The sequence below is a fragment of the Hemitrygon akajei genome, chromosome 11 (genome assembly GCF_048418815.1).
Source record: "Hemitrygon akajei chromosome 11, sHemAka1.3, whole genome shotgun sequence".
Classification (NCBI taxonomy): Eukaryota; Metazoa; Chordata; class Chondrichthyes; order Myliobatiformes; family Dasyatidae; genus Hemitrygon; species Hemitrygon akajei.
In genome coordinates this window covers 175,072,167-175,087,261 of record NC_133134.1, presented here as the reverse complement: position 1 = coordinate 175,087,261, position 15,095 = coordinate 175,072,167, and the positions used below count along the sequence as shown (strand labels likewise).

Here is a 15,095-nt window from a genome sequence, read left to right as displayed (position 1 = left end):
AAATACTGAGTAAGTGTTCATGGATTCATTGTCCATTTAGAAATCTGATGGCAGAGGGGAGAAGCTAGTGGATAAGTTCCAAGGCCATCGGTCTATTTCACCAATTAACTCCCCAGTGCTTTACTTTATCGCTCCCCCCTCCAGGTTTCACCTATCACCTGTTGGTTCTCTCTCCCCTCCCCCCACCTTTTACATCTACTGCTCAGCCTTTTCTCTCCATTCTTGCAAAAGGCCTGAAACGTCAACTGTTATTTTTTTTTCAGAGATGCTGCCTGGCCTGCTGAGTTCCTCCAGCATTTTGTGTGTGTTGCACAGTAGATATGATTGCCACTGGGTGATGATAGTCATTGAGGCAGTTCACCCTGCTCTTTTTGGGTACTGGTGTGATTGGCACAGGCAAGGTGTGCCATATACCCAGAAAGAATATGAGGTGCCACTCCTCCAGATAAGAGGAAACTGGAGGGATATCAACATCTGGTAGGAAGAACAGCTTAATTTATTGATTACTAATTTATTTGGTTCACACAACATTGTGGGCTGAATGGTTTGTTCCTGTTCTGGATTGTGCTGTGCTCTATGATCTAGGGGTTACGCTGAAACCACCAGATACAATGGGGATAAACCAGATGGGCTCACAGGTGAAGTCTTGCCTCACCTGGAAAGACCATTTGGGGCCCTGAATGGAGGTGAGGGATGAGGAATAAAGACAGGTGTTGGAATTGTTTCTCTTCTGTGGAGTGAAGAGGGTTGATTTAATGAAGTATTGGTTTAGATACTGTGACACCAAGTATCACTATCACAGGGACCTTCCAGTCCTTGAACAACATCTGTGCTTCAACAGAAAGGCTGAAACATGTCATGCAGTTTGTGTGCTTGGGTATTCGGTAAGATGGGATGAGAGGGAAGAACTGAGCTCTTCACGCCATCTGTCATGTACACTCAGTGACCACTACATTGCATACACCTGTGCACCTGCTCATTAATACACCTATCAAACCAGCCAATCATGTGGCAGCAGCTCAATCCATAAAAGCATGCCTGGGGGTGTCGTGGTTACTTGAAATGACTTGGAGACACAGACAATTCTTCAAGAAAATTAAACCTTTATTTGCAAACAAAGGCTGAGGCAATCAATGAACTTGTCACCGAAAGCCCACCGAGCTCCGGTGTACAGCATTCTTTATAGTAATTTCTTATCTCAGTTACATTTCGGTTTTATTAGCATACCCAATCAATTTTTAGTTGCATATCATCTATATATGAATTAATTAATCGCTTTTGCCTAGCCCGCGGTACGTCACCATTGTTTTTCACCCGTTCGCATTGGGGCCTTATTCGTGGCCAAGATTATGTTTTTCAGACAACCTCCCTCACAGTACATTCCTGCTCGCAGCATCCTGTCCGCCACCGTTATCTCGTACTAAACAAAGGCTGAGTGTAATACATGGGATACATCGCAGCTAATAGTGTTGGAAAACAAGCAGGTGTACTGTAAGTGCCATAATATGCAGCTAAGAGAGTACAAAGTATCTAGTGAAAACAACACATAACAAAATGTGCCTAGTAAAATAATACATATTAATATTCGGTACCTAGAAGTGATTACATAGTATAGTAAATAGCTAATACATAGTGATTATAGTTCAGGTATATATAATGATTATATCAGGTATATTTCTCAATATAATCCCCCCTTTGAGACCCACAGGGTCTCACACAGAAAGAGAACACTCAGAGGCCGTGCACCATGTTACGAAAACCCCGTAACCAGGTAACTTACCAGCAAAGATAGATGGATCAGCTGAGTCGGATGCTACTATTTTCAAAAGTTTTATTAATAAAGGGGCACAAAAATTAAGGTTAATACAAACATTCAGATAACATGCGTCAATACTCAATCTAAAACGCAGGTACATTAATAATCACTCAGAAATAAGCTCTTTCGTTGTCTAGGGTATAATACTGAGTCCAATTGGAAATATAAAGAGTCACTCTGAAGTCTGCAGGCTTTTCTCTTTTGGTTTCACGTGTTGGAGAGAGAGAGAGATAAAACGGAAAAACTTGCCGTTTACATCCGTGGAATCAGGGGAGCGATCTTCCCCGTTGTTAGTTAAAAAGCGATCTTCCGTTGGTTCCAGCCACAAACCCCGCATTCGGAATTTAACGCACGTGGCTTATTTCAAAATGGCTTCCCGTTCCCACGGGAAGCGTTATCGTGCTTCTTGGTGTCTCCTTGGTGCGTCTGAGGGTCGTCCTCTTTCAGACCCTTCTTTATACTGCCTCACGGGATCTCAGGTGTCAATCAGGTTGCAGGTGATGCAATCTCTCTCTCAACCAGCCCACTTTGCCCGAGGGCTTTACAATGTCCCTGCGAGTTGGCACGTCTGCAGTTCCCAGGTGTCTCCTGAGAACAATGCCACAGTCACCAGCTTTTGTCCCAGTGGAATGTCTTTCCATTTCCTGTGTCCATTCAGCCTGTCTCTCTCTCTCTCTTTTGGGTCATTGACCCCCCTTTTCTAGGGCTCTTGCAATTCTCACAAAGGAGGGGGGGCTGGTATCATAACACCTCCCCTCTTAAAAAGGTTTTTACCAGCGGTTAAAACCCAGAGTGGTACAGTCTTACAGAAATTTTGAATCTAATACAGAGTAATACAGTTATACATTCAAGTCAGCATCTAAACAGTTAACAAGTACAGTGCCCCTTTCCTTTAATACCTTAACCTCATGTGCCCTACTAACGCCTGGTAGCATCAAACTTCAGCTCAATAACCACCTTATTTATTTGCTTTCTTCAGCAACATAACTAAGGAGGTGTGATCTTAGCTTAGGTGCATCTACAAAAGTTTATGCGAATACTAATCGTTTCGGTCGGTTTACTTCGCCGGCAGGTCTCCAAAGGTCTGTCTTTATTATTCACAGGCTTTAGCGCAACCCGTAAAACCTGCTTTGCTGTTTTAAAAAAAAATGGCATCCCCATTAACCGTCACCTCTTTTCTGGCGAGTCCCCCCGTTGGGACTTTGAGTAATTTGGCGTGGTGAACTCCCGCCCGCCTCGTTCATCGGGGCTATTTTTTCAACACCATGCCCCAAACTGTCAAGACCCTTCAGGCTATTTGTTTTTAATTCCAACTCCTCTTTCAGGTAGCATTTCGAATGCAACCTCTTCACACCCCACCCTGGCGTAACAATAGAGTGGGGGGCCCCGCTATTTCCCGACTCACTCTGTGAGCGATCTGCCAGGTTTAAAATTTCTTCCTTCGACTTGGGAACTACAGACCTTCCGTTTCCTTCAATAACAATCCTCATTCCCCCCTTAAATTCGGCATTAACCTTGGCCCCACTCTCGAATACAAACACCGTGGAACTCACACTTCCCACGGTTACCAAGGTTAACCCTTTTCCTACTGAACCAACCCTATCTGATCCACAAAGACGGCCGCCCCGTCCCCCCGAATCAAACACCTCAGACTTCCCCTGAGCTCTGTTACCAGGTTCAGCACCACGTGCATCCCCATCTTGGACACACTCAAACGGGACATTGGCCCCTTCCAGGCTTTCAATACCCGTACCTTTTTCAAATTCTAACGTCTCCCGATCCTTCCAGTTACTCTCTAGGCAGCCCCCCGTTGGGGAAGGCGCAACCCTGCGAGCTGGAACAACCTCCTCGGCCATTTCAGCTGACTTCTCCACAGCAAGGATACCCTTCCTCTCTAAGACTGCCCTCATTTCACTCTCGGGACAATCGAGAACACCTTTAGAACTCTGAACTTCTTCAAACAATTCTGCCAAACCAGACAGATTAACCATGTCCAACTCTGGACATTTTAACAACTTTATCCGTTTCTCAACTTTCGTTCCTACCTCTAGGACCTTTCTCTTCACTAAGGGCAGGGCTATTTCCTCTCCCTTACCCCCTTTTACTTTACTGCTTTCTGTTTTACCACCCTCGGAACCCTCATGGTACAGGGTCGGTACAAACATCTTGGCCAGATCACCGCTGGCTTCATTTAAACTGTCCTCTTTCTCAGCCGCTTTTTCCGACAGGCTGCGAGTGACCGCGCATGCGCGATAGCTTTGGGACTCTAGGGGCGGGGCCACCGTACTCGCCGGTCGGCGGGTCGGCATCATGGCTGCCCAAATCCTCCCTCCTGCTAACACACTTTGTAACAACGCGACCCACTGCTCTTGTGGCCACTTCTGGTTCACTGCCACCGTTTCAAAAAACAAGAAATAACTATCAACATCCGTCTCCTCGAACGGAGGTACTAATCTCAGCTCCCGACTAACATTAAACCGCTCTCTCCTTAGCTCCTCCCTCTCTCTTTCTCTCCCCGCTGCCGCTCTCTCGGCTGCTGCTAACTCTCTGATCCGAATTTCATGCTGTCTTTGCCTCTCCGCTTGATTCTGCTCGTTTTCCATCTCTAACCCCTTCGCCAAATTTAACAAGTCTGCTTTGGCGCTCACCTCTAGCGCCGCCACAGTCGCGTTTTTCATAAATTCACACACGTCCATCTTTGCTGGTTTTCTGTCTGGCTACCTGCGTACCAGATCCAAATTATTTTGTTTTGACTTACAATCCCGATTGACTGACCTCCCCCTTTTTGGTGTCAAATCCCGGACGAGCCCCCACTTGTTACGAAAACCCCGTAACCAGGTAACTTACCAGCAAAGATAGATGGATCAGCTGAGTCGGATGCTACTATTTTCAAAAGTTTTATTAATAAAGGGGCACAAAAATTAAGGTTAATACAAACATTCAGATAACATGCGTCAATACTCAATCTAAAACGCAGGTACATTAATAATCACTCAGAAATAAGCTCTTTCGTTGTCTAGGGTATAATACTGAGTCCAATTGGAAATATAAAGAGTCACTCTGAAGTCTGCAGGCTTTTCTCTTTTGGTTTCACGTGTTGGAGAGAGAGAGAGATAAAACGGAAAAACTTGCTGTTTACATCCGTGGAATCAGGGGAGCGATCTTCCCCGTTGTTAGTTAAAAAGCGATCTTCCGTTGGTTCCAGCCACAAACCCCGCATTCGGAATTTAACGCACGTGGCTTATTTCAAAATGGCTTCCCGTTCCCACGGGAAGCGTTATCGTGCTTCTTGGTGTCTCCTTGGTGCGTCTGAGGGTCGTCCTCTTTCAGACCCTTCTTTATACTGCCTCACGGGATCTCAGGTGTCAATCAGGTTGCAGGTGATGCAATCTCTCTCTCAACCAGCCCACTTTGCCCGAGGGCTTTACAATGTCCCTGCGAGTTGGCACGTCTGCAGTTCCCAGGTGTCTCCTGAGAACAATGCCACAGTCACCAGCTTTTGTCCCAGTGGAATGTCTTTCCATTTCCTGTGTCCATTCAGCCTGTCTCTCTCTCTCTCTTTTGGGTCATTGACCCCCCTTTTCTAGGGCTCTTGCAATTCTCACAAAGGAGGGGGGGCTGGTATCATAACAACCAAAACCAAAATAAAGTCCAGCATTTTAATCCCAAATTTGGGTCAACTACAATTTCCATACTCAGAGCTCAAAATGATCTCTCTCTGTTGAGCCAAAAACCTGTCCCTCCGTAGATGAGACAGGAAAAAAGACTCAGACACCCTTACAGACTAGTGTCCACATTATTAACACCTTCCAGTCTGCTTGATGCATCGTGCAGACTGTAACAGTACATCATCGGCTTTTCTCCTTGTCTAGGGTCAGATTCAACAATTTCCAGGAGCATCGGGAATTGTTTTGCTGTCGCACGCATTATCAAAGTCTTGAGACATGGAAAAAAACAGCACAGAATAAATGCACAACTTATCAGCACAATGCCTGCAGTCATTGCCAATTTAATCAGCCACGCACCCCATCCCCCTAGTTTGCTTTCTAACCAGTCAAACCACCGATGCCCAAATCCTGCATTCTGTTTGACCTCCTTCCGCAGATCCTTTAATTTATTCATTGCTCTGGTGAAAGACCCTTCTGGGCTAGTATTATTCGGTATGAAAGTGCAGCATTGATCTCCAAACATCACACACACACCCCCTTTTTCTGCCAAAAGCCAATCCAGTACCTGTCTGTTTTGCCACGCCATCCTGCTAGTTGCATCCAGCTGTTACCCTAAGGCCTCCAGTGCATCATCAGTGTAGTTGATGAACCTCTGTTGATTGTAGTATATATAATTTATCCATTCAACATTTTTGCTTACCCCTATCACAGGTATGATAGCTTCCCAGTGAGCATCTCATGCGGTGTCAGGCATGTCACTCGATTAGTTTGCATGCGGTAACTCATCAATGCTAACGGTAAAACATCGACCCAATTAAGTTTAGTGTCTGCACAAATTTTGTTTAGTTTGGCCTTCAGAGTGCCATTGATTCTTTCCACCATGCCCTGTGACTGTGGGTGGTACACACATTCAAACCTTTGTTATATTCTCAGTACTTGTAATACCAATTTGACCACCTTTTGAATGAAGGCTGAACCGCTGTCCGAGCTAATCTCCGAAGGTATTCCAAACCTTGGGATCACTTCATTTGTCAGGAACCTTACCACTGTTCCTGCCCCTTGATCCTTCGAGGGTATTGCCTCTACCCATCTGCTGAACCTGTCAATTACCACCAGAATGTATCTTTTTCCTCTTACCGTCTTTATCATATCTACGTAGTCGATCACCAGATGTCGAAATGGTCCTTCAGGCACGGGTATGTGACCTATTGGGGTTGCAATCCCCCTTCGAACATTATTCTGTGCACAAACCTCACACTGTGCTAAAATATAGTCTACCGAAGCCTGTAAATAAGGCGACCAGAAACCATCCTTTTTTATTTTCCTTATTACTTCCCCCCTTGCACAATGGTCCACTCTATGTGCTTCTGAAATTAGGATAGTCAACAAAGGAGTAGGAGCTACCCACAAACCATCCTCTGTGCTCCACAGGCCTTCTAAGTTCTGCTTGGCCCCCCCGTCGCCTCCACATTGTCTGTTCTGCCAACGTTGCCCTACCTTGCATTTCAACCAGGTCCTCTATCATGGGTTCCGGCTCTAGGCTTACCTGGGGTGCAATAATAACTGATGTACACCCAGACGCTTTCCTGGCTGCTTTGCTTTTCCTGTGCCTGTCTCTTGTGTTAGAACCGCTGTGACATAACCCTCCTGTCGGTTGGATACATACAAATGAAAAACCTTCTCGTAGTCAGGCAAAGCTGGTGCTGACTGCAATTCCTGCTTAATAGTATTGAAAGCTATCTCCGCCTCTCCATTCCACTGTAAGCCGTTCTTCAAATTTGTATGTCCTGCTTCTTTCATTATCTTTCTCAAAGGTGCCACAATCTCAGCATATTCTCCTATCCAATCTGAGCTATATCCTGTCATTCCCAGAAACGTCATCATCTGCCCTACTGTTTGGGGCTTTGGAGCCTTCGTTATCGCCTCAATCTGACTCGGCGCTACTGCCTTTACGCCTTTAGATACCATCCTTCCTAAATATTCCACCTGCTGCTTACAAAATTGCAGCTTTTTCTTAGATACTTTATGCCCTTCATACGCCAGTTTCTCTAAAAGTATCACAGTATCCCGTTCACACTGCTCTTCACTTTCAGAGCAAATCAACAAATCATCCACATACTGTATCAGTGTACTTTCCAACGAAATGCCATCCAAATCTTCCTTCAATACTTTATTAAAAACATGTGGTGAATGCTTAAATCCTTGTGGCATTCTAGTGTAGGTGTACTGGTTGCCTCTGTATGTAAATGCAAACAAATACTGACACTGTTCGGCTAGGGGAATGCTGAAGAAAGCCGAACACAAATCAATTACTGAAAAGTAGCTTGCTTCTGGCGGGATATTAGCAGTGTGTGTGGATTTGGGACCACTGCTGCCACATCCTCCACTACCTCATTCACTGCTCGTAAGTCATGCACCAGTCTCCATTTAGACCTGTCCGCTTTTGGGACAGGCAACAGCGGAGTATTGCAGGGGCTGTTTACTCTCTTAAGCACTCCTGCCGCTAACAGTCCCTGTATTGTCAGCACTATACCTTCCTCTGCTTCCGGTCTTAAGGGATATTGTGGTCTCCTAGGTGGAACTGCTCCTTTCTTTAACCTTACCTCCACCGGACTGGCTGTTTCTATTTTCCCCACGTCCGTGTCATGTTGCGACCACAGAATAGATGGCAACTTGTCCAATATTTTATTTTTCTGCCGACCCCTTGCCTGCCCCAACAGCGGCATGTGTGGCTGAGGAGTTACTTCAACTTCCTTCATAGTTCCTGTCACATCTATGTTTACCCCTATCTTAATGTAGTTGTTGTCTCCGGATATCCATATCTCAGGCATAACCTTTCTCCAAACCGTTATGGTGCTTACCTGCTTTACTAGGGGTCCTAAGTCTTTAGACTGGTATCCCTCATTTACCAGCAAGGTTATGTGGGGTACAGCTTCCGGTATCCTGTACCATTCTTTCAAGAAGGTATTCCACCTGACTTGCAGGGCTGCCCCCTGCTTCCCAATTACTATGGCTTCCCCTTTTAGGTGTTGTCAAATATCTGTCCTCATGTTCCATCTCCTCTCTACCTCCTTATTCTGAGCCTCATCGAAAATTACAGTACAATGTAACTCAGATTTGGGCGCTACAGCCTCAGGTAATATGGCCTGCACACCCTGTTTCCACTTTTCCCAGGTATCCCAGATCTGATCTTCTATGTCCCCATCCAAAAAACATTGGCTCTCTTATCTTCTCGCACTATCAATTGAGCCCCTGCTCTTTCCACACTTAACCCATTTCTGGTGCATTCTAATTTTAATTCCAGTTTCAATAAAGCATCTCTGCCTAACAAATTAATCGGAGTTCCTTTAGATACTAGTACTGGTAAGACAATTCCTTTATTTCCCATTTTCAAATGCACTGGAGCCGTGCACTGTGTCAACTGTGTTTTCCCCGAGAACCCTACCGTCTTAATAAACTTTCCTGACATGGGAAGGTGAAGGGCATACTGTGGCTGTACACAAGTGTACGTGGCTCCAGTATCTATCATCATTGGTGTCAGTTGCCCTTCTAACATAACCTGAACCATAGGTTCCTCCTCTGCCTCCCTCGTTATCATTGGGTAATGTCCCTTCCCACTCGAGTTCTCGGGGCACCCCTAATACCTTGCATAGGGTTTTACAGGTCCGCTCGGACCCCCAGGAGCCGGCATGTAGCCAAACTGTGGCTCCCTTGCCATCGGCTCCTGCTGATATGAGACAGGCCATGGTTTAAATGGGCAGTCTTTCTTCATGTGTCCAGGCTGGCTGCATCCCCAGCACATTCTTTCTGCCTCTCTTTTCCCCCTGTCTCCTCTCTAATTCTCTTTGCCCATAACTCCTCTGCCCCCCTCGGGAGTTCCAGTCCTGTCTGGGCTGTTGCTTAACTCTACTCTGTCCCCAATAGGGCATCTGTGGAAATGTTCCGCCGGAGACATTCATTATTGGCATGGGGTTTTCTGGCCCTTGACTGACAGAATGACCGGTTCCTCCATCTAATGGTGTAATGGCTGTACTCACATTAGTGATGGTTGGTAGCATCTTTTTGCTTTTGTCTTTGTCCTTCTTTTTCAGTTCTTCGAGCTGCATTTGCAATAGCTTTCGCTGCACCTCTTCTTGCTGCTCAGCCAGCTTTCGTTTGTCTCTCCGATATTTCTCCACTGTGTGAACTACGTGATCACTGAATGCTTGTGGGGTCAGTGATGACAGCCCAACCACCTCCTCCAATTTAGACTTGACCTGCGGAGGCATTGCATCCAAAATGCTCTGTCGGAACAGTGAGTTCAGAAACAAGTTATTTTCCACCTCTTGCTCAGTCTCCAGTCTCCACTTTTTCAACTGGTTTTCTACATAGGCTGCTGGGTTTTCAGTGTCTCCCAGTAGTTCCCCCTTTAAGGCTTTGGGGTCTACTCTGGGTGGATAAAGCTTCCTGAGGGCCTGCCATACCCTCTGTCTCACTGGATCAAAATTGGCCCCATCAGTCTGTGGACTGTCCACATTCTGTAAGCCAGCCATCTCCATCAGTTCTTTCAACTTGGAAGTTCCCATCAATCTTATCAGCAGTGCCTTCAAATCTCCCATAGCCAACAATTGTCCCGTTGTTTCCTCCTCAAAGGCTCTAATCCACTTTCCTGCCCCCTCGTGCAGACTAGGCAGAATATTTTTCAGCCCTTCCAGGTCCTGGGATCCCCAAGGGATATACTGTACTTGTCCTGATCCCTTTACCAGCAGTGGCAGCATTTCCTTCTCCCCGTTCCATGTAATCAAGCTTCCTTCCTCACTTGGTTCTTTATCTATTGCTGGCCTAGTACTACTGGCTGCCACTCATACCTTCCTGGGGTATACCTTCTTCCTTGCTCCTTCTCCACTCTAGACCCCTCTTCCATCTCCAATATCTGCTTCTCCGTCCTCTCTCGTATTTCCTCCAAACTCTCGTCTCCTACCTTCCTCCAACTTCCTCTCAACTCACTCCATTCTTGCTGTCTAGATGATTCCTGTTCTCTTCTAGTCTGTCTGTCTCTACAGTATAACCGATACTCCTCATAATCCCTCTTCTCTCAGCTGCTGTAGCCTTTCCACTTCTCTTTCCATCTCCCTTCTTTCCTGTTCTATCTTTATCTTTTCTCCCTCTATCTCGTTCTACATCGCCGCTTTTTTCCTTCTCGTATTGTTTTTTTCCTCCTCATTATCCCAAACTTGGACTTCTCCCTGCATGTTTACTGTTCCCGTCAGCAGGGGGCACTGCTTAGGGGTTCCTTCCTCATTATAGGGAGGGGGTTTTTCTGTTTCTTTCGCATCCGGGTACGGAGCTGAAGCCAGCTTCTCACCGTACCCTCCTCTCTCTCTAACAGGCAGCACCTTAGTGTCTTCCTCGTTTGTAATCAATATTCTACCTGTCCTCCTCAGCCTTTCTCCCTCCGTTCTGAAGAGTTTTAGCACTTCTATTTCTCGTTCTCTTTTTTGCCCTCTTTTCTTAGATTTATCTTCTGGTTTGTAATTTTTTAATTAGTCCCTCCATTTCTTCGCACAAACTTACATCAAACGTTCCTTCTCTTGGCCACTTTGTGACCAGGTTTTTGGTTCTTTTTTTCCCCATTTTTCTGAAGTTTTTGTGATCTCATATTTAATTAACGGGAATTTTTTGCTCAGAATCTCTACTGCCGTTCCTTCACCTGTCGTGTTATTCTCTCTTTTTAAGGTATTTCAGAGATTCACAGTTTGTTTACTGGATAATATTATTTACTCTAATTCTATGCCTAGTCTATTCTGTTCTGCCCGTGCAGACCTCTATTCAGAGCGGTACCCACAGAACTTGCTCTTTGCACCTCGTCTGTTCAGACCCTTATCTCTTAAGGCGGTATCCACGAGGATTTTCTACTCTAATTCTATTCTATTTTTTCTTACCCTGCCCGTGCAGCCCTTCGCTCTGTGCAAAGCGGTATCCACAGGGATTTACTCTACTTTTCCTTACCCTGCCCGTGCAGCCCTTCGCTCTGTGCAAAGCGGTATCCACAGGGATTTACTCAATTTTCCTTCCCCTGCCCGTTCAGCCCATCGCTCTGTGCGAAGCGGTATCCACAGGGATTTACTCTACTTTTCCTTACCCTGCCCATGCAGCCCTTCGCTCTGTGCGAAGCGGTATCCACAGGGATTTACTCTACTTTTCCTTACCCTGCCCGTGCAGCCCTTCGCTCAATGCGAAGCGGTATCCACAGGGATTTACCAACACCACGTGGAATTTTTTTTAAACTTAACTTCTTATTAACTTATTTGTACTTACCCTCACTGCAGTGTTCTTGATCAATCCTCTGAGCCTCCTCTGTTAACTCCCAATTCTGCCAGATTCTTTGGACCGGAGAGACCCTTCGGCAGTGGTTCCACACTTCTGAGACTCCAAGACCTCCCCAAAGCCAACAGAATTCTTAGTCCAAATTGTCGCAAAAAGCGCTTACCTTTTGTTTGAGTGCACCCTTAATTCTGTTAGCCTTATGGGGGTCCCTAGAGGACTGGGAAGCGTCCCCAATCTGCCGTTTCTTTTCCGCGGGTCTCTTTCCGACCCTGCTCGCGGTCGCCAATTTTGTCGTGGTTACTTGAAATGACTTGGAGACACAGACAATTCTTCAAGAAAATTAAACCTTTATTTGCAAACAAAGGCTGAGGCAATCAATGAACTTGTCACCGAAAGCCCACCGAACTCCAGTGTACAGCATTCTTTATAGTAATTTCTTATCTCAGTTACATTTCGGTTTTATTAGCATACCCAATCAATTTTTAGTTGCATATCATCTATATATGAATTAATTAATCGCTTTTGCCTAGCCCGCGGTACGTCACCATTGTTTTTCACCCGTTCGCATTGGGGCCTTATTCGTGGCCAAGATTATGTTTTTCAGACAACCTCCCTCACAGTACATTCCTGCTCGCAGCATCCTGTCCGCCACCGTTATCTCGTACTAAACAAAGGCTGAGTGTAATACATGGGATACATCGCAGCTAATGGTGTTGCAAAACAAGCAGGTGTACTGTAAGTGCCATAATATGCAGCTAAGAGAGTACAAAGTATCTAGTGAAAACAACACATAACAAAATGTGCCTAGTAAAATAATACATATTAATATTCGGTACCTAGAAGTGATTACATAGTATAGTAAATAGCTAATACATAGTGATTATAGTTCAGGTATATATAATGATTATATCAGGTATATTTCTCAATAGGGGAAGAACTTGTTACCCAGTCAAACAGACCTTGTTCTTAAACTGCGTAGAGATTGGGACTGATGGACAGCGCTGAGGGCTCTGCATTAGTGTTTAGCCTCATTGAAGAGACCATAGACCAGCATAATGGAATTGGAATCATCAACCATCCAAATCAGGCAGAAATTTGATATGTGAATGACAGTAGAATGATTGTTGGTACAAGACCAAGTATTGGCTGATCTCCTGAGATTTTCATGCACAACAGTGTCCAGAGTTTGCAGAGAATGGCATGAACAAAAAAAGAAAAAAACAGTGAGCAGCAGGTGTGTGGTCTAAAATATCTTGTTAATGAGAAAGGTTAATGTTGTAATTTCTTGAAGAAATAACAAGCAGGATTGGCAAAGGAGAATCAGTGGCGTTGTGTACTGGTAATTTCCAGAAGGTCTTTGACAAGGTGCCACACGGGTTTGCTAAACAAGATACAATATTACGGGGAAGATACTGGCATGGACAGAGCTTTGGCTGATTGGCAGGAGGCAAAGGGTGGGAATAAATGGGTCCTGTTGGGATTGGCTGCCAGTGACTGGTGGTGTTTGACAGTGGCCTTTTTTGGTACCACTTATTTTACGTTATATATCCATGATTTTGATGATGAAATTGATAGATTTGTTCCCAAGTTTGCAGATGACACAAAGATAGGTGGGGGCAGGTAGTTTTAACCCATTGATCTCATGATTGTAGGTAGGGGAGATGGGTTTAAGCTGACAGAAAAGCAACAGTAACACAAATAACCACACATTACAACAGTGATGTGCAGAAGAGCATCTCTGTACGCACAAAATAGAAACACAGAAAACCTACAGCACAATACAGGCCATTCAGCCCACAAAGTTGTGCTGAACATGTCCGTACCTTAGAAATTACTGGGCTTATCCATAGCCCTCTATTTTTCTAAGCTCCATGTACATATCCAGAAGTCTCTTAAAAGACCCTATCGTATCCGCCTTCACTACTGTTGCTGGCAGCCCATTCCACGCACTCATCACTCTCTGTGTAAAAAACTTACCCCTGACATCTCTGTACCTACTCCCAAGCACCTTAAACCTGTGTCCTCTTGTGGCAACCATTTCAACCCTGGAAAAAAGCCTCTGACTATCCACATGATCAATGCCTCTCATCATTGTATACACCTCCATCAGGTCACCTTGTCAAATCTTGAAGTAGATTGGCTGCAGCAGAAGACCATGCATTCAGTGGCCAGCTTATAAGATATCTCCTGTATCTAAAAGATGGCCACCTCGTGTACAAAGTAGTGTTTTGAATTCTGTTTACTTTGTAACATGACACTGCCAACGACAATGAATTTGATAATGAACTTCCACAGGGAATATACAAGGCACAAAACACAGTAAATGTATCACATACAATACATAAAAATAGAATTAACAGAATAGTATTAACAGATAAAAAACATTCTGTAGATATATAAGTTGAAATAAAGGTGCAAAAACAGTGTACAGTTAAATATACAACAGTATAATCCTCCCCACTCGGGATAGGGTTCCCCTTGTCCTCACCTACCACCCCGCCAACGTATAATTCTCCATAACTTCCGCCACCTCCAATGGGATCCCACTACCAAGCACATCTTTCCCTACCCCCCTTTCTGCTTTCCGCAGGGATTGCTCCCTACGCGACTCCCTTGTCCACTCGTCCCCCCCATCCCTTCCCACCGATCTCCCTCCTGGCACTTATTCTTGTAAGCGGAACAAGTGCTACACCTGCCCTTACACTTCCTCCCTCACCACCATTCAGGGCCCCAGACAGTCCTTCCAGGTGAGGTGACACTTCACCTGTCTGTGAGTCGGCTGGTGTGGTATACTGCATCCGGTGCTCCCGGTGTGGCCTTTTATATATTGGTGAGACCCGACGCAGACTGGGAGATCGTTTCGCTGAACACCTACGCTCCGTCTACCAGAGAAAGCAGGATCTCCCAGTGGCCACACATTTTAATTCCACGTCCCATTCCCATTCCGATATGTCTATCCATGGACTCCTCTACTGTCAAAATGAATCCAAACTCAGGTTGGAGGAACAACACTTTATATACTGGCTGGGTAGCCTCCAACCTGATGGCATGAACATTGACTTATCTAACTTCCGTTAATACCCCTCCTCCCCTTCTTACCCCATCCCCGACATATTTAGTTGTTTTTTTCTCTCTCTCTGCCTGTTCTCCATCTCCCTCTGGTGCTCCCCCCCCCCCTTTCTTTCTCCCGAGGCCTCCTGTCCCATGATCCTTTCCCTTCTCCAGCTCTGTATCACTTTCGCCAATCACCTTTCCAGCTCTTAGCTTCATCCCACCCCCTCCGGTCTTCTGTCATTTCGCATTTC

General features: G+C 45.4%; 1 protein-coding gene across 5 annotated transcripts; it reads right to left on the bottom strand.

Moving 5' to 3' along the window:
- Positions 1 to 1,083: 1,083 nt before the first annotated feature.
- On the bottom strand, positions 1,084 to 14,388 carry LOC140736313 (uncharacterized). 5 transcript variants are annotated; one of them, XM_073062314.1, is made up of 3 exons: positions 11,782 to 14,387; positions 9,522 to 9,767; positions 1,084 to 5,752 (listed from the first exon to the last, which is right to left on the bottom strand). In XM_073062314.1, exon 3 carries the CDS (start codon positions 4,510 to 4,512, stop codon positions 2,977 to 2,979), a length of 1,536 nt encoding a protein of 511 aa, XP_072918415.1. In that variant the 5' UTR covers positions 4,513 to 5,752; positions 9,522 to 9,767; positions 11,782 to 14,387; the 3' UTR covers positions 1,084 to 2,976. The 5 variants fall into 5 exon arrangements, with proteins under 5 accessions (XP_072918415.1, XP_072918416.1, XP_072918417.1 ...); XM_073062315.1 differs by having other exon boundaries at positions 9,522 to 9,740; XM_073062316.1 differs by lacking the exon at positions 9,522 to 9,767 and having other exon boundaries at positions 11,782 to 14,388.
- Between the last annotated feature and the right edge of the window lie 707 nt (positions 14,389 to 15,095).